Source organism: Vipera berus, assembly GCF_964194415.1.
Source record: "Vipera berus genome assembly, chromosome: 1".
In the NCBI taxonomy this organism is placed as follows: domain Eukaryota; kingdom Metazoa; phylum Chordata; class Lepidosauria; order Squamata; family Viperidae; genus Vipera; species Vipera berus.
Genome location: NC_138202.1, coordinates 76,196,779 through 76,219,988, shown reverse-complemented (window position 1 = coordinate 76,219,988; position 23,210 = coordinate 76,196,779). Strand labels below are relative to the sequence as shown.

At 37.2% G+C, this 23,210-nt stretch overlaps 1 protein-coding gene across 1 annotated transcript in view; it reads right to left on the bottom strand.

Moving 5' to 3' along the window:
* Positions 1–568: 568 nt before the first annotated feature.
* LRP4 (LDL receptor related protein 4) overlaps positions 569–23,210 on the bottom strand; it is a gene marked incomplete at both ends in the record, with an annotated part of 101,145 nt that continues 78,503 nt past the window's right edge. The window contains 22 exons of the mRNA XM_081315059.1: positions 569–901; positions 3,117–3,258; positions 4,100–4,184; positions 4,599–4,666; positions 5,044–5,167; positions 5,789–5,902; positions 7,220–7,364; positions 8,512–8,620; positions 8,803–8,937; positions 9,297–9,515; positions 9,664–9,967; positions 10,277–10,502; positions 15,113–15,275; positions 15,399–15,570; positions 15,708–15,794; positions 16,605–16,745; positions 17,627–17,758; positions 18,121–18,310; positions 19,413–19,614; positions 20,570–20,675; positions 21,547–21,628; positions 21,929–22,137. Coding sequence (XP_081171185.1) covers positions 569–901; positions 3,117–3,258; positions 4,100–4,184; positions 4,599–4,666; positions 5,044–5,167; positions 5,789–5,902; positions 7,220–7,364; positions 8,512–8,620; positions 8,803–8,937; positions 9,297–9,515; positions 9,664–9,967; positions 10,277–10,502; positions 15,113–15,275; positions 15,399–15,570; positions 15,708–15,794; positions 16,605–16,745; positions 17,627–17,758; positions 18,121–18,310; positions 19,413–19,614; positions 20,570–20,675; positions 21,547–21,628; positions 21,929–22,137 — 3,488 coding nt within the window. The remainder of the gene's footprint in view (positions 902–3,116; positions 3,259–4,099; positions 4,185–4,598; positions 4,667–5,043; positions 5,168–5,788; positions 5,903–7,219; positions 7,365–8,511; positions 8,621–8,802; positions 8,938–9,296; positions 9,516–9,663; positions 9,968–10,276; positions 10,503–15,112; positions 15,276–15,398; positions 15,571–15,707; positions 15,795–16,604; positions 16,746–17,626; positions 17,759–18,120; positions 18,311–19,412; positions 19,615–20,569; positions 20,676–21,546; positions 21,629–21,928; positions 22,138–23,210) is intronic.

Here is a 23,210-nt window from a genome sequence, read left to right as displayed (position 1 = left end):
TGGCGATGTTTTATTGTCCCTTGCAATTATGTTTCAGATGTATTTGCTCTCCCTGTACAAAGCCTGTGAAAGTGACCTGTTCTTGTATCCCTTTGCTCACTTCAGGCACTTCAATTGGCTCTAACTCTTTCCTCTTAAAACAGAAGGAGTACAGTGCAAAATCCAGTTAGTGCCAATGCCCTCTGAGAAAAGGTAACAGGTGTCAATAATGGCTAAGTTCATAATATTGGCCACTGAAGATTTGGAATCTTTGACCAGCTTATGCAGAAACCCAGATGAAAGCTGCATCAGGTTCAAGTGAAAAAGAAACTGCTACTAGATGTATACCACAGCTTCTAGGATGAAGGGACATATAAATAAACATGATCTAGCAGTGAGTGAAAAGGGTCCCTTAGCTGTGTTCCATCTGCCTCAAAGGCACAGTCCAGCTCAGATGCTTCTGCAAAGGAAGTCTCTGGACTCCATGATCAAGTGACTAGTCTCTTGACTTTTTCACTGAATAGAAGGCAAGATCCTATTTCATCAATGTGAAGGATGACAGTAGGAGGGACAAGTCTCTGCGTATTCTTTAGACTTCACTTTCTGTTGAAGGTTTGCGCTGGTTCTTCCAGCCTGTGTCTGGAAGGGAGCCGTGACATTCAGGAGTAGCGGCTGCAGTAATGCTGCTGCATTCTGACTGCTCCTCTTTCAACAGTTGCTCAGTTTCAGTGTCACCCAATGAGCCAGAGCTGGCTTGGATAGAGACTGTGTCGGTCTTCATGCATACATGGTCGCGGAGGATACATCCCCGAGAGCTTCTTATCTGTTTAAGATCATCCCATTCAGATTCATCATTGGACAAGAGGCATATTCCTTCGACAATCTTGATCTTGTCCTTGGTGTAACTATGATCAGGACCATTCTGCAAACAAAACAAAACAAGACATGTACAGTCAAGTGTAAAAAACAGTACTTTTGAAAGGCTAATTTTTGTCATGTGAATAAAGAAACAATGGACTATATCAGGGGTGTCAAACTGCCGGCCCACGGGGTGGATGCGTCATCTGGAAGCTGTGCCCACCCTGTTGCCGGCAATGGCAAAACTCTCCCGATACATTGTGTGACATTGCGAGTTTGACATGTCTGGACTATATCCTCCAACTCATGGAACTAGTAGAGACATGTTCTGGGTCCCCTCTATTAAACAATGTAATCTTGTTGGACTAAGTGTGCCTCCTCAATGGCAGCACATGTCCTATAGAACAGCATTCCCCACAGAGATTTGGAGACTGTTAGCTTTCTGCAAGACTTGGGATAGACAGTGGATGCACTTTGTTGGTGGTGGTGATGAGTGGAGTCACGTTTCCTTGGTTACGTTTTGTATGTGTTTATACATTTTAATCCTGTAAGCCACACCTAGAATCACTTGGGTGAGATAAGTTAAATAAGCATGTCCAACCTGTAGCCCGTGGGCCACATGCATCCATGGACAGCTAATAATGCAGCTCCAGAAGATACAATAAAATTTATTTTTAAAAAATAGAGGAAGCTTGTGTTTTATATATGTTAACTATATTATATATTTTATATGCTGCCCAAGACAATTTATTTTGACTGAAATGCAGCCCAGGCATGTCAAAAGCTTGGACACACCTGAATTAAATAAACAAACATAGCCTCTTAGATTAATAAGAGATAGAAAAACTTTCCTTTGACTCTTAAAATGTAATGTTGGGGAAACAGACTTAAACAAACTCACAAAAGCAAAATGTTACATAGATATGCAAATATTATTCTTAATTTACAAATCAAAAACAAAGCACACATTTGAGGATGATTTATGGAAGCCAAAAAAAATTGTATGAGCATATTAGAGCTAAATATCAAATAGTAATGCATTGTTGTGAATTTCTCTAATTTGTAGCGTTCTGCAAGTATGAAATACTATCTGGTCTACCAACTGTTCTAAGAAATGCCTTTGCAAATTCAGTTTACCAAGTGTTAGTAAAAGAAGCAATAAATATATATTGAGGGACAGCAGTAAAAATAATTTAAAAATTACAAGAAACAAAAAATGAGAAACTACTAGAAACAGTGATATAGCAAAATCCTGTTCATATAAGCAATTATTAAACTAGGAGTCAATATCAAAATAACAAATGCAAAATTTTCCTATTACATAAGCCTTACGGAGCCCCCACCCTGTCCATAGTTCTGAGATTTGCATCTAATCTTCAGCAGAAGTATAGTAAAAATTAGAAATATTGCTAATATCTGATTTATGCAATATTAAAAATATCCAAGTAAAAATCTTTATTGAAAATGAGAAGTGCTACACCAAGCAATCCATAATTAATTTTAGTATAAAACCAAACAACAGAAGGCAATATGTTTCCAAAATGAGCAAGATGCATAGGAGAGAAATACTGACTACTCAAGGTAAAGTAACTTTTCTCTGAATCATGCTTCACCTCTTTCAAAAGGCTTCTTTTGGCTGATCACTTTGATTATGTGCTACATGCAAATGTAAAAACAAAATACAGGCAGTATAAAATGACGCAACTAGGGCAATTATAAAAGAATTTCCAGTACTTCTTTCTAGGGGCAGAAACACCAACAGTAGTTCAACAACACAGAGCAGAAAGTTAGCCAAGCAGAAGTTATATCAGAGAGCATTAGGCTACCTAACATCACAGAATTAAGAAAGGTGGAGGTTGCACAAACATAGAGCTATGATACCTGATGTGAGGCTGTGGATGGTCAAAAGAGGAATGGTGAAAGGCTATCAGAGGGGTGAGAAAGATGCTGAGGAAGAAACAGAGGAGACTTCAGCACCAAAAGAAATCATGGCTAAACTTAAAACTACCGGTACTGGTTTCCTTCAACCAGAATATTAATGGGTAGTAAAGCACCAATAGACACAGGGCACTAAGAATACCAGATCAGCTGGACCAACTCAAAATAGAAAACACACATTATAAGTTCCTAAGACCGTAATTAATATAACTAAAACAAGCCATTCCAATTTTCTGACTAAGGCAGCTAAAGATTCCAATAATGCAAATAAATTATGCTATTGCAATTCTGTTTTTAATGCCACAGCAGATTAAGATCAAGTTATGAAAACAGCTCTTTACCTCCTTCTTAAAGCAGAGCTGATTATATATGGCTGGCTTGGGAATTGTTTCAATCTTCACTTCTTGGGTAGATGTCCGATAAGAGGGATTACTGTAGGTCAGATTACTTAGATTAGGATCTGTGAATTTGGACTTCTTATGCCTGCAAAAACAGTGTGAAAAACAGAAAACATTTGTCTATTTATTAGATTCCACTCTACGCATTTACTGCTACCATAGAGATCTCCCTTCATTTTATTCCCATTTCAACAACCCAGTGAGACAGATCAGAGTGAAAAGGTGTGACTTAGTCCAAGGCCACTTTGCGTCTCAGTGCATGAAGGTCCTAATTCCTTTACAAACATTAGCTCTTACAAAGTTCTACAGCCAAACCCTCATCCGTACACCAAAAACCCCTAGTGAAATTCATGACAAAATAATGTGTACTCCATCAGATCTCTGGTTAATTGTATAGTCGGTGCATCTGTTTAAGCAGACAAAGTGTATTTTATTTCATCCTGGCAAAGTAATAAATACCATTCACAAACAAGATAAATATCCATTCAAAAATGAAAAGTTTAAACCAAAGCATGTTTAATATTCCATTATATTTATACTGAAAATTATCAGGCAGCATACAGAGATATAGCATACATAGATAATAGAAGTCTAATCCTTTTTATAGGAGGAAAATGAAAATGAAATTCTGTTACCACTTATCCTACCTATCTTGAATTTTACAGAAGTATACAAAGAGGAGGTTTTCCTTACAAATAAGCTATGTAAATAAACTAGCATCTGACCTTTATTGTCTACCATTATTTTGCTTCTAAACTCCAGTTATCCTGTAAGAATTCTACATGGTCTCATCTATTAGCCTTGCAAGCTAAGATGATAAATTTTCCTAAAATTTACAGAGGTCAAAGAAAGCCTGGCATATGCTTAAAGTATTCTGACTGATACATTAATTCAGAAAGACTGAAGGAAGGAAGATATAGAATTACCTGTATATAATCACAGCAGCAATCAGCAGCAGAATACTCAGTATACTGAAAAGACCTCCAGTGATGTAACTGACATGTAGCCCTTCTCCTGAAAGAAGATAGAGTCAGATTAAGGATGATGCTGTGTTTCTAGAACTATATATTCGAGTTAATAAAAAATCTGTGTGTCCTAGATGGTTAAGTATTTATTTACACTTTATTACCTATTAGATTATGATGAACAAAACCAGATTAATATAATGTATCTGAAATCACTGCGTGATCTGCAGTGGTTTCATTCAACATTAGCATCTTAGGGCCCACTAAGATTTATTGAGCAAACCTCTGAAAAGCTGCAAAATAAAACAACTGATGTGCAAGATAGTGAACTAAACATATTACTCTTTTGTCAACCTACATAATTTCATTCAGTGGCTCCAATTTAATTACAGCAATAGTTGATCATTTTTATTGTTCCTGAATCCCTGAGATGAAGTGAAGATAAAAATGAAAAACTCACCTTCAGTTGCCAATATTGCTTCATTTGCTCGGTTGCACAAACCTTGACCAACTTTCTTATCAGAGCAGCTAAAGAACAACAAGAAAAAGAAGATGCTGAACTTCAAATGAAGCCATCTTCCTATTAGAAACTGTGTTAAATTGAACCAAGATAAAGCAGAAAAACTAGGTAAAAAGAATAACTTTATAGCCCAAAGCCCAAAAGAAACCTTTATTTAATATATCCCAATGAATTTCTGTCACTATAGGGGAAGAATGCAGCGCTATATCTGAATGGTTTGAATTAACAGATTAACTGTGATCCCTTATTATCTGATAAAGAGGTAAAGAACTTTATGATATCCAAAATATGGCAGTTTTTTAAAAAAAATGGAGAAAGGAGTCTTAAAAAGAGAATGGACCCCACATTTTCCCCTCATTCACTTTCAGTCAACAGAACCACTCACTTTCCTTCTATTGTTTCCACAGAAATATGTGGCTTGGTTGTTGGAGTTTTCAATCTGTCAGTAGAAGTCTGGCTCCTTTTGCTTGTATGAGTTGTCTCAGGATTTGGAGGCCCCATGCTAGGAACTGGACAGAAGAGAAAGGAAAATAACCTGAGACAAAGGAGACAATTAAGCCTGACATTTTATTTATGGAAATATAAACTTTTTCATTATTCAATAGAGCAGAAATGTCTTTTTGTAATGAAATATGTCGTGTTGTACTATGAGAGCAAAAATGAGAATAAGCACGTCTAGTTTGCCAGGCATCTACAAGTTGTGTAAATGCAATGGAAAACATATATTAGAAGGGTCTTTTTTATATACTAATGAATGATTCCTAAATTGCATTTAATATTATATGTAGGAAAATGTTTGAAGTCACTACACACAAATTACCAGTGAAATATAACAAACTGGTCTGAATTGTGCTGTATTCTAAGATTAAAAAATTGAAAAATGTATATATGGGACATCTGCAACATAGAAGAATCATCTCAGGGAACAAATAGTTAACATTTTTAATAAAACAGTGTAAAAAAGGACAAAACCTTACTCTTGTCCCTAGGCATTTGAATGCTTTTCCAAAGAAGTACTTTATAGCTGTAGTTTATTTAAGGGGATGAAGCCATTTTTCTGAAACAGACTTTAATCAGAGAAAAGATGGGCTATGATTCATACTGGAAGGTGTAGTATACAAACAACTTACCATGAGAGCAAGGCTGTCCATCTGGTTCATCGGGACATGCACAAACAAAGTCAGAAGCCCTGGCAAAGCAGAGATGGGTACAGCCTCCATTATTCACTCCACAAACGTTTGTTCCTAGAAGGTACAGACCAGATGTTTCACAAAAGATATAATTTTCTCCTCCCTAGCATAGGACTTCATGTTCCCTTACTCAAAATATATTAGGGTATAGTGAAAAGTATCTCCTCTGACCAAAGTGCCAATATCTTAAATGACTATTCTCTTTACCAATAATGACCTACAGTACATCACAAAATCTGAAACATTATGCTTTCCCCAAGACCCAAAAGAATAAACACTTTAGAGCAAAAACAACACAGACATTTTAAACTTTTAAAAAGTCAAATGGTTGTCATGATGATATACAAAGTGTATGGGGCCTTTATTTTGCTGGCTACCTAAAAATATATGAATGTATCTCTTTCAGCTCTCCACATAGGGTTTTTTGATCTCTACCTGGAGTCCTTTTAGCAGAGACCAGGATGCTAACTGGCAAGCCTGTGGCCTCATTTTAAATGCAGCACTTTACTCTAAATCCTATTAAAATGAATAAGAACAATTTGCTAGTATGGGAGTTAAGAAAGGAAATGAAGTGGAACATAGCAGCAATAATACCGGGATTCAGAATGAGGAGTAAGTTTTGCTTTGTTTTGCCAATCATACATGTATGCTGTACCTGAGGTTACTCCTTCAACAAGCTTTGCTCTTCTGGGCTCACACAGTAGCTGGCCATACTCAGAAAAGGTTCATAAAGCATACCAGTAGTGGTGGTCGGGTGTAATCACTTGCTGCCATCCAGCTACCATTTCCTTAATGCTTTGGATCAAAATCCTGTACTTTTCAACATCTGACGTGTATTTTCCCTTGAATGGGTTGGGGTATACCCAACAAGGGAGGTGTAGGTTTCCTCACATACTTCTTGCCTAATTCATTATTTGTACCAGTCTGGGTTTTGTTTAATCAATATAGGCTAATACGATACTAGCTAACAGCCAGAGCTGAAAGGCAGTTTTATTCCTATATTTTGTATGGTAAAGCCATTATCCCCAGCCTTTGTGTCTGAAGGAAACACAGATAATTTCACAAGTAAGATCCTAAATCCAAACAGCTTTCCATAATGATATGCTTTCAACTACTTTCTTCACCTGAATCCATACAAAAGCAATAGAGACAATTCAGAATCATTCATCAAGAGGGAAAACAAAAAAGAGTTGCTCTGTATTTTGATTATTACAGCCCCCAAATTCTCCAGCCACCTCTCAGGGCCATGCCAGATCAGTTGATGAGAGTTGTAACCCAACCGCCTGGATTGCAGAAGACTGGTTTAGAGAATATATTATTCATTAATCTGATAGAATGAATTAATGAATAAACCCAGATGATTGCACATACCTGTTTGCCTTTGAGGAGAAACCACAATAATATCCATAAGTCCTTCTACATTGGCTAACACAGTCTCCTTATTACGACCAGAGTATTTGTCCACACGCTGAATAGATTTTGTTTGCCAATCTGTCCAATACAGCCACCTATCCTGCTGCTCAGAAAAGAAGCAGACACAGGATTATTGTACTATGTAATAAGCACAGAGGAATGAAATGGGAGTAAACTTAAAACTTGCTCTTTTTTATATTTTTTCAACATATTACCATATTTATTTTTCAAGTAACACTTTAAGTAATTACATTAACATAAATTATTTTATTTACTCTCATTTTTGCCAGTATTTTGAAGTCTCTTCTGAAATTACTTTTGGTTAATTAAATAAAAAAAAGTTTAAATTAATTTTTAACATTGCTTGCCTCTTTTTACATTTTATGTACAGTTGTTATGTTTTTAATATTGTATTTGTACACTGTCCAGAGTCCTTTTGTGAGGGAAATGGACAGTTTTTTTAAAAACAAGATAATTAAATAACATAAATAAATAAATAACCACTGGGAGGCATTGAAATAAAAAGTTAAGCCTTGCAAGAATCTTCATATTTTGCTAATATTTCAGTAATAGGCATATCTAAATATTATAAAGATTTATATACTACTGGATCCCCTAAAGCTATAGAAATTTCCTTCTGAGGTTTTGGAAGAGTATAAAAAATCAGCTGTGATTTACGAAAATTAATTGATAATCCTGAAACCTGTTCAAATTTGTCAAAATTGTATCATCCACAAATATCTCCCATTTTCATCCCACAAATCTGATTATTGTGTCTGAGTGCTATTGCCAATGCTTCTAAGGGCTAGCTTAAATAATAAAAGTGATAAAGGACAACCCTGCTTAGTGTCTCTTAAAATTATAATAGGATCTGAATTATAGTTGTTCAGTCCTATCTGAACTTTAGCTGTTTAATCATCCAACAAAAACTGGTCCCAAATTTAAATTTCTTTAATATTTGTTTTAAAAATTGGATTTCCAGAGAATCAAAAGCCTTACATATATCTAAGGATATGCTTCCTTGACTCTTCTATCATGAAGAAACTTTTTTTCCAACTATCTGCACCTGAGCTGAACTGTACTACATTACTTCTCTTTAAATGCTTATAGCATCACTTAATAGGCTGATATACAGGAGAAAGAAAAAAGAGCCCTGTACAAACTTTGTCCACTGTGTACAAAGTAAACAAACTCTCTGCATAGAAGTTAAGTTTCGTTTCAGCATTCACCACCACCACCTTCCTTTGTACCTGTGTCAAGGCAAAGGGATGTGACACTTGACTGATCAACACTTGGCGTAATTTCCCATTAAGATCAGCACTTTCTATGCGGTCTAGATGAGCATCTACCCAATAAATCCTAGAATGACAGAAAGAATGGAAATTAAACTAATAGCCACTTCTGAAACTTTCTATCAGTTACAATTCCTGATTCTAAGGCAGCATGGGGACATGCCTTAAAAAAAGGAAAGTTTTATTTTTTTAAAAAAAAACCACAACAGTTCTACAGTCAATAATTCTGAAATGCAAGGTTATACTGACCTTCTGATGTCATAATCTAAAGTCAGTCCATTGGGCCAGCCTAAATCAGTATTGATCAATATCTTTCGTTCAGAACCATCCAGGTTTGCACGCTCAATTTTAGCAATATGTCCCCAGTCAGTCCAGAAGAGGTATCTAGAAGAAAATAAACCAAGTGCAAAATGATACATGTCAATCAGCTCTAAAAGATGGCCTGTCCACCAAAGGAATCCATTTGCCTCATGTCTGAAGGCAGACCTCTACTTTAGCCACTCCTCTTCCTTTTTCTTTCCTACTCATTGTATCCCTTCTTCAGCCTGGCATCCTCCAAGTGTAACAGCTCCCTCCTGATAAGATAACTAGTGAGAATAGTAGTCCAAAATATATTAAAGGCACCAAGTTAAGAAAGTTGCTTTACACTTATCTTTTGGCTGATGTACCAACAGAAGAGAATATTTGTAGCTAATGCAATAAATTGTTTAAATAAATATTTTTGCTAGTACTGACTTACTTACCCTTTTCTAGGAAAGACAGCAATTGCCCGTGGTTCATCCAGACTGTTATTTATCAGCACTTTCCTGCAGCTTCCATCCAATCTTGCAACTTCAATTGTGTTGCGGCCAGTGTCTGTCCAATATAGATTTCGAGCTACCCAGTCCACAGACAAACCATCGGTTCTCTTTAGTCCTTGACCAATAATAGTTTCCATATTACTTCCATCTAGATCTGCTCGTCTGGAAGAAGATATCATGGAGAATAAGGAGAACATTCTACCTAAACATTTTTCCATAGGGCAGATCCCTTTGACAAAGAACAGTTTCGGGGGGGAGAAATGATTATGTAGCTAATTAACATACAATGAGAAATTTGGAAGATACCTACCTGATGACATCTAATATGACATCTGTGTAGTAAACCTTGCCATCTACACTGTCATAGTCCAAGGAGATAACATTGTTCAGCTCTGGAACAGGGACATAAACATCAATGTGATCACTAGTATCTAGTGAGATCCTCCTGATGGAGGCCCGGCTAGAGAAGAGCAGGTAGGTTTCAGGAGAAGGGTCGCAAGATCTTTCATCAATCTTCAGTTGAATTCCAGTAGGGCAGGCACATGAGAAGCCTTCAGGGTTTGGGAGGCAGAGATGGGAGCAACCTCCATTTTTCTTGCCACATTTGTTAGTACCTTAGGAGAAATGGATCATCTCTGAGATTACCATCAAAAAGGCTAATATTAATTCAGTATAGCTTTCCTCAGGCTGATGCCCTCCAGATATAATTGAGCTTTTGAGTTCATAACTCCCAGGCAACAAGGCCCAAGGAATTGTGCTTGAACAGTTAGAATAAACATTGGAGTAAAATCTACAGAAAATGTTGAGGCCAGATAAGCTTAGTGTTTGCTTTTTTTAAAAAAAATGCATGAGTGATTTTCAAGAATTAAAGCATGCCCATGAACATTCAGGAAGTCTGGCTTAAAGAAAATAGGAAAACTTACCAAGAGGCCTCCCTTTGTCAATGGCCTGGATGTCCATTAATCCAGGAAGATTTGTTCTCACCAAGATGACATTAGCACCAGTGTTCTTATCAGCTCGGTGAATGCTTCTTGTTTGCCAATCAGTCCAATAGATGTAAGAATCTAATAAAGTCAGGCCATAAGGGTGCTGCACTGGGGACAGCAGGGTGTGGCGGTTTACACCATTTAGATCTGAAGCCTCAATACGCTGAAAAGAACAGAATGTTGGAATGTCAAGGAACTTCTGATTACGGGGTAGAGAGGCCTCCAATAGGTAGCAACTCTTCCTATGATCCAAGAAGCCAAGAATAGTACAATCCAGGGGTGTCAAACTGCCGGCCTGTGGGTCAGTTGCATCATGCGGAGGCCACACCCACCTCAGCTCCGGCAATGTGAAAAAAGTCACGAAACATCGCAACACATCATGTGACGTGGTGAGTTTGACACCCGTGGTATAATCCATTCTAGATGCTTATTTCTAGCATTCTGCTAAATTGTATTTTAATTTCATCCAAGGATTCCATAAGATAAATTTGAAAAGAGAGGCCTAGCCCAGAAGAAATGAAGTCAGCAAGGCATATCTTGACTACCCGACTAGGCTATGCAGTAAATCAACCATTGATTGCCTGGATTTACATAACACTCTGGACTAGGCTAAAATAGGAGTCTACCCAGTTGTCAGCATGTTGTGTTGATCAGTCCATCAGCAAGTTACAAGAACAGGAAATGTACTTTGCTATTAGGATTTAATTTATTGTATGAATCTAGCTATCAATAATGCTGTCATTTGGGTGTCTCTTCAGGGCATACCTTTAAGAAAATAAACAGTGAATTTCAGTGCTCCATTTCCACTTTGAAAGGAAGACATCCATGCCTTGTAAGACAGATTTTTTTAATTAAACTTATATATGAGCATGAACTCATTAAACTTAGATATGAGCATGAACTCATCACTCCAGGTTTTTTTTCCTCAGAGACAAAGTACATTTTTAAAAGATTGAACCAAGTTGCAGGAAGATTCCAAGCTACCATATCTAGATTCTAAAATTTGATTCTCTTTGCTTCTTATCTGCAACTCATTAGATAGCAATACAGGTAATTCTCAATTTACAACCATTCATTTAATGATAGTGCAGAATTATGATAGCCTCAGAAAGGATGCTTTAAACATAAGGGCTTCCGGTATGATGTCATAGCGATACGGATGCAGGAAGGCAGAGCTCTGCTTTCTGTGCCTAATTTCGCCTGCTGGGGCCCCCCAAAAGGCCCTAAAGTCATCCCGAAGAGGTGATGAAGAAGGAGGGGTGCCTCGCTGATCATGGAGAGATGGCGGTCTTTCCGTTTGATCTGAGGAAAGCCCTCCAAACCGGCAGGGGAAAGCCTGGCTGCATCCCTGTGGCCAGCCTCCAGCTACTGACAGTCAAAGAAACAAAGCACTAACTAGCAGATCCTAAACAATGTGTGTGGAACTGGGTAAGAATATTGATCATTTCTCTACTATTTTTTAACTGAATTTCCTGGAAAAGGCTCCCAAGAAGCTAAAAGCCTCCGAACATGAGAAGGAAGGGGACTGTAGCCCCACCCGTCCAGAGAAATTGAAGCGCTGTTTTAATTTTTTTATGGGGGACAGAAATATATAATACTGAAGTGGAAACAATATAAAGCTACAGCTTTGACAAATTTGAGAACTGAAATAACTGTTAAGATTTTCTCTTTGAAAAAATATTGGGGTGAAATATCAGAAATCAACCTTCTGTTTTGAGACTGGAAAATGGATATAGAATGACATCTATTGATGGATTAGAGAATAGCACTACAACTGAAAGGACTGATGCTGACCTGGTAAGAAGCTTAGAAACAGATAATAACCTAGCTTTTGGGCTGCTTGATGACTCCTAGCTCAACAGAGAACAGCTGACAACAGAGCAAAATATTTTGGCATACTTATCTCCCTGATAAGGACTTCATGGACTATAAATATCTACTGAGCTATGACTCTTAATCTTAAGAGCTACTTGGAAAGAAAGAAAAATTTGACTTTTGGCTATGTTAGGCTGGGAGAGAGCTTTGGATTGTTTTTGGGGTGGCAGAATATTTCAAACACTTTGAATACTGTGGATTTCAATTTGGCCTGACTGACAATTTTTGGATGTAGGAGCAGAAGGACTATTACAAAACTTTGCCTTTACTGCTGGACTCATATCATGGAACCTATAGGATTATAAAGGCTATATATAAAGACCAGAAAAACTAGATGAAATTTTGTTCTGTTGCCATTAAGATTGGTGATATTATATAAGACTTGTATTTGGAGGTCACAAAAGTTCTGACAGACTATCTGGAGGGAGGAAACAAAATGGAGGCCTCATACCCAGACAAAAGTGGTAGGAAAATATATGCAACACCTTCATTTGAAGCCCCCAGCCAGGCTTATCAAGGATCTGCAGGAGTGACACCTCAAGAAAAAACACTTTTCAGAAGGAGATATATTCTATGCTACAATTGATTCACCAAACAATTGTTTCCCATAAAGAAGACACAAAAGAAACTATGATGAGATTAAAAACAATTTACTTAACACAAATCAGCAAATTTCTAATTTAAATCTACAACTAGAAAGTTCCCAGACAACGACTACAAAGTATGAACAAACAACCCAGAAAATAGAAGATGATTTAGAGGAAATTGATCCGGAGACGGAAAGGAAATACAAACTGCTACAGACAAATAAAATCTTGCAAGACCCAGCTATAATAATGAAAATGGAAAAGGCACTAGGTCTGCAAAGTACACTTGAGGCCAAGAAAGAAGATTTTTAAAAAGGGACTATAGAGATGTTAGGGGAAATGCCAGAAATTAGGAGACAAAAAATGAAAAGAGAAGCTGAGGGAGAAGGAAAGTGGGAGTTGCTTAAGGAATATAAATGGGCAGAATTCAAAAATACCTTACAGAAATTGTCTTTCTCATTCCAAGCAACTTTCACAAAAATAGAGAAAAAATTATTTGGCAATTTAATTGCCTTGGCCTGGAAAGCTATTTGGTAAAGGAAGAAAGCTAGAATTAGACTTAAAAAACAGATGATTTGTCTTACCAGAGGGGACATTATATAATTAAATATTTCTTTGAATATGATTAAAAGAATGGATAACTCTTAGATATAATTAGATTTTTATAATAAGAAATATATGATTTATAACTAGTATAGCGCTTCTTGTTTGTTATGGGAAATATGAAAGTACAAAGATGGCTTGTATAAATGAAACTCTTAACTATATAAATGTAACTAACCTTGAGAAAACTATAACTGACAAAGGTATTCCAAATATTGATATTAAACATAATTAAGAACATGAAAAAGAGGATACTGATTTAATAAGGAGATTTTAATTGCAAATACATTTGAAATATAAATTGGATAGAAAAAAAAGGTTTTAAACTGATATTGTTATTTGTATAACACTAGAAAACCTGATGAGGATGTTTATATTCAATTTTGTATATATTAATAGCAGCAAGAAATGTATTTGTGTAGTGGGAAAATGAAAACAAATAGGGGGAAAAAGGAGGAGCAAGGAAAAAACACTGGATTGTGTAGTATTGAAGAGATTGATATTGAAGAAGTTAACATTAGATATGTGAACCCAGACAAGACGTTGTTTACTAAGCACTAAAGATTGTAATTGTTAAAAATTAATAAAATATTTTTTTAAAAAAAACAAAGGCTGCTTTACACACCATAAATTATGACACCCTCACAATCTGGTTGCTTGGTAACCTGTTCATACATGACTGGTTGCTAAGCATACTGCAGGCATGTGATTGCCATTTGCAATCTTCTCTACCAGCTTCCCTAGAAATTCAAAGGGGAAGCTGGTAGGAAAACTTGCAAGCTGCTGCTATCCTCCTAGGGAACTCCCTCTTGTCTCTGGAAGCTGACTGAAAGAAGCTGCATCCCAAGGAGAGGTGAACCTCTTCAGCAGGGTGCAGAAACAGCTGAAATCCTGAAAATATTGGCTCTGTTTTTGCATCCTGCCAAAGGAGTTCCCTTCCTTGCATGTGGGGAACTGAGCTCATTTGGTTCTGGAGGATTTTGGCTCTGTTTTTCCCCAATGAAGGAGTTCCTTCCATATGTAAGCAGCTCTTACAGCCAGTCCCCAGAGACAAGGGAGCCAAAATCCAAGCAGAGAGTAGATAACCAGTGTGGTAAGGTAAGGACCACGGGGTGCCTCAGGTGTTGGGAAAACTCTGGGAGACATAGCACGGGTCATGCACAAATTTCTCTTCACTCAGGGCTGAAAATCCTGCTTGGATTTTGGCAGGGAGGATTTTTAGCTCCTGAAGGGAGCCTCCCAGGTCTCCCCTACCACCTGAAACATCCCACACTCCTTACCTAGGACTTCATCTACCTAACAATCTGCCCAATGACTTAATGACCACAATTGGATTATGGTCATTGAGCATAGCAGTCACATGACATCTTGCTAAATTACCGCTTCGCTCAACAACCAAGATTCCGATCCCAACTGTGGTCATAACTCAAGGACTACCTGTATACAAATATATTCAAGTAAAACAGAAGTTGAGGCAATGTCAACTAACATGAAGTTTAAGCAATAAAGCTTGATAGGTTATGGTTGTTTTAGAAATGTAAGTCATCCAATGGTGTTAGAATCCCAGAGTGATGAACACGCATACATGTACAAATTTACCCTTAATCCCTAAGATCTCATACTCATCCTTACATTCCATTGCTTCACTCTGAGGCAACTTTTTACACCAAACATTTAAAATTAGAGACTGCCCTCATGTCATTCTAACCTCAGTATGTGCATCAGCCCAAAATAGTTGTGATCCAGCTTTATCCACAGCCAGACCATTAGGCCATCCCAGGTTGTTGCTAATAAGCACCATGCGGTTAGAGCCATCCATCCCTGCTCGTTCCAGTTTAGCATTTTCACCCCAGTCTGTCCAATACATATACCTAAAGGAAAAGAAGGGGAAAATAAACTATCCATTGAAAAGTGAGCATATTACTTATTGTCATGTTGTCTTCTCCTCTGCAGACTTTCCCTTGAAAACAAAATAATCTATTGCAAGCACTCACCCCGTTTCATGATATAATGCAATTGCCCGTGGGCTGTCCAGATTTTCCCATATTAAAACTTTTCTCATTGTCCCATCCAGGTTAGCCACTTCAATTCTGTTTGTTCCTGTATCAGTCCAATATACTTTGCGGCCAATAGCATCCACAGCTAATCCATCTGTGGTTTGCAACCCTACATAAAAAGAAATATATTATTGTTATAGTGTAGAAGTTGCATTAGGGAAAATAATGCAAAAAAATAAAGTTCACCTCATTGAAAAGAATCCATATCTTTGATATTCAGTATTTATCAAACCATCTATTTATTACCTGTAGTAATGATATCCTCATACTGAGACCCATCCAATGAAGCTCTGCTGATCTTCCTCAATGTGCTGTCTGACCAATAAACCTTTCCTGTTGAAAAAATATAAGAACATTAATATCATTTATTTAAATTAAATCTCCTTGTTAGCCTGCAAATATCTAAGATTACTTTGGTGAAAAACAATACTGTAAATTGTGTCTTCAGGATCTGGTACAATCTATTATTTAATCTATTTAATCTATTATTTCCGAAAATGGAGAAAAGTAAAGAAGAAAGTGTATATCTCTATATCCCTCTGCCAAGAAAAGCAAAAACAGCAGCAATTTATTTATGAATATATCATGTGGTATTTAATGAAGACACACACCATCACTATAATATTAATATAAAATAGGTTATTATTCCATACACAACACACACACACAAACTTTCATCAGTTTTAAGATTTGTGACTTCAATTCTTAGAATACTGCAGCAACATGCTCTGAGGTAAAGGCCACAAATCTTAAAAGTTTCCAAGATTGAAAAATACAACACTTCATCAGGGCAGAACCTATGTGGAATACAATTGCCTTGAAAATTACTTTTGGGAAAAACTGCTTTTAGATATATTGGGACTATAGCTTCCAAAATTTTCAGCTAACATGGCCTATAGGAATTCTGGAGTTGTATTTGAAGGTATTTGGAGCCATATTAGTTTGGGAAAGGTTGTTTTAATTAGACTTGGAACATTAAAAAAACCAGCTTCTTTTACAATGATTTCATGAACATTTGGGGAATGTATTGTTTAATATGAATCACGCCATTTATTGGACAGGTTGCTTTTCATTTACTGATAAATTTACTCTGCCCTGAACAATTCCCTACATCTAAAAATGGTTAAATTATATATTGCCAACCTTCTTCAGGATCAACTCCAATGGCGATGGTGTTTTTCATAGTGACGTTGACTGAGACAACTACATCAGCAAAATATGGAATATCAAGAGAAACCAGACGAATATCTGATCTTCTTGCAAAGATCAGGAAGGCAGACATTCCTGCAAAGTTGAAAATGCATAATTACAGGAATTCTTTTTCTCAAATATCCCTTCTTAACGCAACAAAAATTTCAGCTGCCAAAGGTGATCATGGAAATGAATAAAAGCCATCAATTTATCCAAGACCATAAAAGTTGGGCCATAAATGTGATGAAAGATCGTAAGAAATACTGAATGTGGTTGTTCAACTATGTAATAATTATTTTTAAGCATATGCTTGAAGAAAAATATTGTTTAGTAAAATTTACCAATAGTACCTTACTACATGTAAGCCAAATAAAATACTGTATAGCGTGATAATCAGAATCAGTACAAGTAAGGTCCAGTATCTAAAAAATTATTCATGTCTTCAGATTATGCATATATTAAACCAATACAAGAATTATGTATTTATCATATTCAACAGATCATATGCTACAGGTTTCCAATAAATCCTAGTGACATTCTCATGTGTAAACTGCTGTATATTTACAGTTTAAATTAATGTTATTAAAATTAGTAAAATGAAATATTGAACAATATTGAAAAGCAGCAAGGATTCCACAAATATAATAACTACTCCACTTTACCAACAAGTCTGTTAATGCATTTATGTCTGATACACCTCTATAACGCACAGGGCTTCCTTCAAACTCTACTTTAGTAACTGATCAGACATAATTTATATAGGAACAAATTTTTATGCAGACATTTCATTGTCATCGAAGCTATTACAACTTTTGTCTGACTATACTGCAACCCGCCTAAAATTCTACCTGAAGCAGAAAATGTAAAACTTTCTTGTAATTTGAGAATATAACTTTTCTAGGGTTAGAATGTGGGGTATTGGAGACATTTCTCTCTTCCAGGAACCAACAGGACCACAGAAGATAGAGACCCACCCGATAAACATGTTCTGCCATCCGGTTGTAGGTTGATACCGGTAGGACAAGAACAGCTGTAGCCTTTAGGAAGTGGAGCCAGGAGACAAAGATGACTGCATCCACCATTATTAACATGGCATGGTGTATGTACTGAAAGAGACAATAATGAAACCATTATCAAAAGAAAGCATTTAGGAATAACTGTGGTTTACAATTATTTACAGTTTACAGTTAGGTGTGTGTGTGTGTGTGTGTGTGTGTGTGTGTGTTGTGTGTGTATATTCATACGATTTAACACGATTTAACAACTAATTTTCCAGTCCTGTTGTAAAACATAAGTTGAGGACTACCTGTAGAATTAAAAAAGGGGACTTGGTGGGTATCAATAGGTGTCATCTAGTGGTACCTTAAACATTATGGCACTGTCAGAGTAGAATGAAAAACCTGAAACTTTTTCTATCTGTAACCCAAAGATGTGTAACTTCTTATCTTGATGCAGAAGTCTTCCATACCTGCAAGTCTCTGCCGATGAAAGACATGGATATCCATAAGGTTTTCTAGGTTGTCCTGTAGAGTCTCACGATCCAGCCCTGTTCTTTTGTCAGCACTCTGGATGCTTTTCGTCTGCCAGTCTGTCCAGTAGATCCAAGCTCCATAAAGAGTGAGCCCAAATGGGTGAGGCAAATTGCTCCCGATCAATATCTGTCAATCCCAAAAGCAAATCAACCAACTGCCAGGAAAAGAGCAGGTTTTTTTTAAAAAAAAAAAAAAACAGCAATGCACAGTTGCCCAGAAGCAGTGGTAGATTATAGATTCTGTAGAATCCAATCTGGGTTGATCAACAGGATCGGCGTTTTAGTTTTCTGAGCTTTCAGGGCCGTGTTGGGGCCCATCCTCAGGAAACTTTAACACATTCCAGTGAGAGAGAAGTTCCTTGAAGGTGGGCTCCAGACGGGTCTGAGAGCTCAGAAGACTAAACTCCAGTCCTGGTGACTGACCCAGATTGGATCCTGCAATATTATCCTAGGGCATGTATATTTGCCTTCATTTTTGACAAACTGTAGAGTACGTTTTCCCAACCTGATCCCTTTCAAATGCACTGGAACTTCAGGGACCTGGCTGAGAACTATTATGGGCACCAGGGGAAGTCTAAGGCTGTCTCAACAATGCAGCAACAGTTTTCCATACATTTCACTGTCTATCATCTTCGCTCAAAAGTTATTCATTTATTTGTCCCTTTAGAGGAGCAACTGAACTCCTCTGAAGATCAAAACAAGGCATGTTGGCTCAAAGAGAATACATGTGTGTTTTCTGTAAACAAACATTGCATATATCCTATTTACCCTTTCCCAGAAATCAATTCAACTTGGCTATTCGACTTGGTTGCTGGAATTGAGTATGTCTAGTTTAATGAAGAGAAGGGCGAGGGGTGACATGACAGCAGTGTTCCAATATCTCAGGGGCTGCCACAAAGAAGAGAGAGTCAGCCTATTCTCCAAAGCACCTGAAGGCAGGGCAAGAAGCAATGGATGGAAACTAATCAAGGAGAGAAGCAACCTAGAACTAAGGAGAAACTTCCTGACAGAACAACTAACCAGTGGAACAACCTGCCTCCAGAAGCGGTGAATGCTCCAACACTGGAAGTTTTTAAGAAGAGACTGGACAGCCATTTGTATGAAATGGTATAGGGTTTCCTGCCTGAGCAGGGGGTTGGACAAGATGACCTCCAAGGTCCCTTCGAACATCATCATCAACATCATCATCATCATCATCATCATCATCATCATCATCATCATTATTTTACCTTCCTATCACTGCCATCCAGGCCAGCATATTCAATTGTCTTCATGCCAGCATCTGCCCAGTATAAGCACTGAGACTCATAGTCAATAGCCAGTCCATTGGGCCAGGTCAGGTTGGAAGAGATGATCACCAGGCGGTTAGAGGCATCCATTCCTGCACGCTCAATCTTTGGATTAGCTCCCCAGTCAGTCCAGTACATGAACCTGCATATAAATGCCCAAAATGATATATAACTGCTATTTTTATTAATCTTACAATTTTTGCTTAACTGCATTAGGAAAGAAAGAGAACAGGAAAAAAAACTCTAAAGTGAAGGTTTTCCAATTTTGCAGTGGCTATTTTAGGTATTTGCTTACATTTGCCAAATATGCCAGCATCTTTCCATATGGTATTGAATTATAAATTGCAGTAGTTCCAGCCAACTTAGCCAAAAATAAGGAATGCAGAGAGATGTAATTTTCAACATCTAACACATTAGTCAGAATGGCTACACATTACTCATCTCTTTTCTATAGATAACTTTAATATGGTCATCCTCCTTATTCTTTGTGACACATTAACGTTTGTTTGTAAGAGTTAACTCCGTGCCCTCCAAAAGATTTTCACTCGGCTTCATTAGCATTTAGGCTTATATACTGCTTTATAGTGCTTTACACCACTCTCTAAGCAGTTTACAGAGTCAGCATATTGCCCCCAACAATATGTGTCCTTGGAAGGATGGAAGTCTGAGTCAATCCTGAGCCAGTGAGCATCAAATGGCTGGCAGTCAGCAGAATTAGCCTGCAATACTGCATTCTAACCACTGTACCACCATGGCTATAGCTATCATGACCAATGAGCAGGTTTGGTGCAAAACTCAATACTAGATTGTCTATTGTCTATTCTCAACATTACAGAATGCCACATTGTCTATCCCTGAACTAATCTTTTAAGGATATTGGGTATAGAGGATATTAGAACTGAGTCTTTTTCAGTCTTGTTGTTTTATAAACACCACAAATGTTAGCACGTAAGAATCAACATTACAAACTTACATATATGTAATTATCTAATAAAATTATAACAGCAAACTTTCAGTGATATCACTGTCATGAAGAATCAAAATGCAATGGCAATACAGGAATTGCAACAATGCAGTCTTAAGAGAAAGGTTCTCACCCTCCAACAGGGTCCACCACAATATCTCTTGGTCTGTCTAGGTTTTCCCATATTAGAACAGTCCTCATTGTCCCATCTAGGTTAGATACCTCTATCCGGTCTGTTCCTGCATTAGATAGAAAAGGGAAAGAAAAAAAATAATCAGCCTTCAAGACCAGGGGAAAAAAAATCATAAAATCCATACCAAAATGTCATTCACACACCATGGCAAAGAAAACCAACAGGGTAAATCAGCAAAATGATTTCTTCGACAGCCCTGCAAAGTATCCTCAGTCTATAATAATCACTCTGATCTCTACAAATGTTTTTTTCCGATGAATTTGATCAGCATATCTAGTCACCCTTACTCAGAAACCATTGGTTCTATTAAAACCAGTAAAACACAGGATCATTTTACCCAAACTTTTCCTTTACTATTACCTCTCAGACTGCAGGTTTGAATGCTGATCCATCTTCTTTTTATCCATAAGAAAAACAAATTTACTCAGATAGGCTGAAAATTCTGTCTACTCAAATATTTCAAACTGGAAATTCAAAAACGCCATTTGAATTATTCTGTAATTTCAGTGCTACAATACAAAGCAACCTTTCACATTTGCATTTGCCGATAATATTGACAAACCAAGTACATCAGTGTAAGATTAAAATGTGTAATGGAAACATTTCAAATAAAGTGGCAAGCAGGGACATTTCTGCAGGAATAAATTGATATGCTAGAGATTTTCCTATTTTTGGAACACTTTTTTAAATTATAGAAAATAAGTTCTTACTGCCAGAATTTCTATGTCCACTGTTTACAGGAATGTGAAATGTTATTAAAGTCTTCACGATCATAGACTTTGAAAGAGTCTTATTCATACATCTCAACAGATGCATTGGGAATAATCCTGTTAAGAATTTGGAAGGCAATTTTTCAGTGAGTGGTTAGCTTTTAGAGTAGCAAATGAACTCTTGCATATAGCAGTGGCCTTCAGTACCTGCATCTGTCCAGTACAACTTGTTTGTGACCCAGTCAACAGCAAGACCAGCTGGGCTTTCAAGACTGCTCTCCACCACAATCTGGCAATAAAACAAACAGAAGAATGAAACTTTGAGGGCAGTATTGCTCTGACCCAAAGCACTGCCTGACCTTTTTTGGACTGATGAATGTTCAGTTGTGTGTGTGTGTGTTTGTGGGGATGGGCTGTTTAAATAGAGATCTGGAATTAATCCACTTTAAGACATATGCATAGAATATATTCCTCAAATAATCAAAAAAGTAGAATTTAAAGATTACATATTTATAATGAGCCAAAACAAAACAAAAATCAAGAAGACAAGCAACGTATGTACTTCCACTGAGCTTCTATGGGATATTACCTCCTGGCCTGTTCCATTCCATTTTGCCCGACTAATGGAATCAGTGCTAACATCTGTCCAGTAGACATAGTCACCCTGCGCATCCCAGTCCAGAGCCACAGCACTGCGCACATCTGCCAAGGGGATGACAACATCAGACAGGTCTTCTGTGTCGAAGCTGATACGACGGATGTCCATCCTTCGGGCAAAAAGCAGGAACTTGTCAAGACCTGATCAAAGGTCGAAAGGTCTTCTTTTAATATCTCTAACAGAAAATTATGGTAACAAGCACAAAAAAGTGATCTTGGCACAACGAAGTTCTATTTATTACATCCATGCCTATCACATGGCTATAAAAGTCCAATCTATAATGCAGGCCAGATCTGAACTAACACTAGTACTTGAGACATGTACTGCTTCACAGTGCTTTATAGCACTCTCTAAGCGGTTTACAGAGTCAGCATATTGCCCCCAACAATCTGGGTCCTCATTTTACAGACTTCGGAAGGATGGAAGGCTGAGTCAACCTTGAGCCAGTCAGGATCGAAAGAATCGAACTCCTGGCAGTGAGAGCAAAGATAGCCTGCAATACTGTACTCTAACCACTGTGCCACCATGGTGCTTAATTAACAAATAAATACAAAGCAAAAGGAAGTGAGCATATAATGTTGGAAGAAGTATTTTAGGAGTAGAAGAAAAAAGGACATGTTATTAGATAAAACGTCCCTGTATGTAAGGACATGACAAGGTACATTAATTGGCAATTCCATCATTTAAAATATTAGGAAGAAGCATATGAACTTTGTTTGCTCAGACCCAGGACCCATCAGTGCCACTGCTAGCATTAGCTAGTCAGGTGCCTTTAGAAAGTCCAGAAAGAAAAAATGAATCTAAATTGCCCTTCCTTAATGCTTCTAGCAATTGACTTTCTTCTGCCTCTGATCCCATAGGTTCAATGTAATTTTTATAGCATTAAGGGTTGACAAACCAATTTTCCATTAATAAACTAACTTTAAAAATCGGTGGAGCCACAGGCTACTGTTGCATCTAGAGGCAAACTATTCTACAAACTATGTATTGTGTGGAAAAGCAATTGGTTGTGAACTGACAAATAATTTCATTGAGTGCTTGCAGTTCTAATATTATCTCTATCCAACTTCTCTCTACCATTACATTCTCAGTATTTTATAAACTTCCATAATCTTCCTAACCCAGCAGTCCTTTTAGTTGTTTGAGATACTTATACCATCTTTTCTAATTAAGTAAGAAATCATATCAAACTAAGAAATACAAATCTTATTTC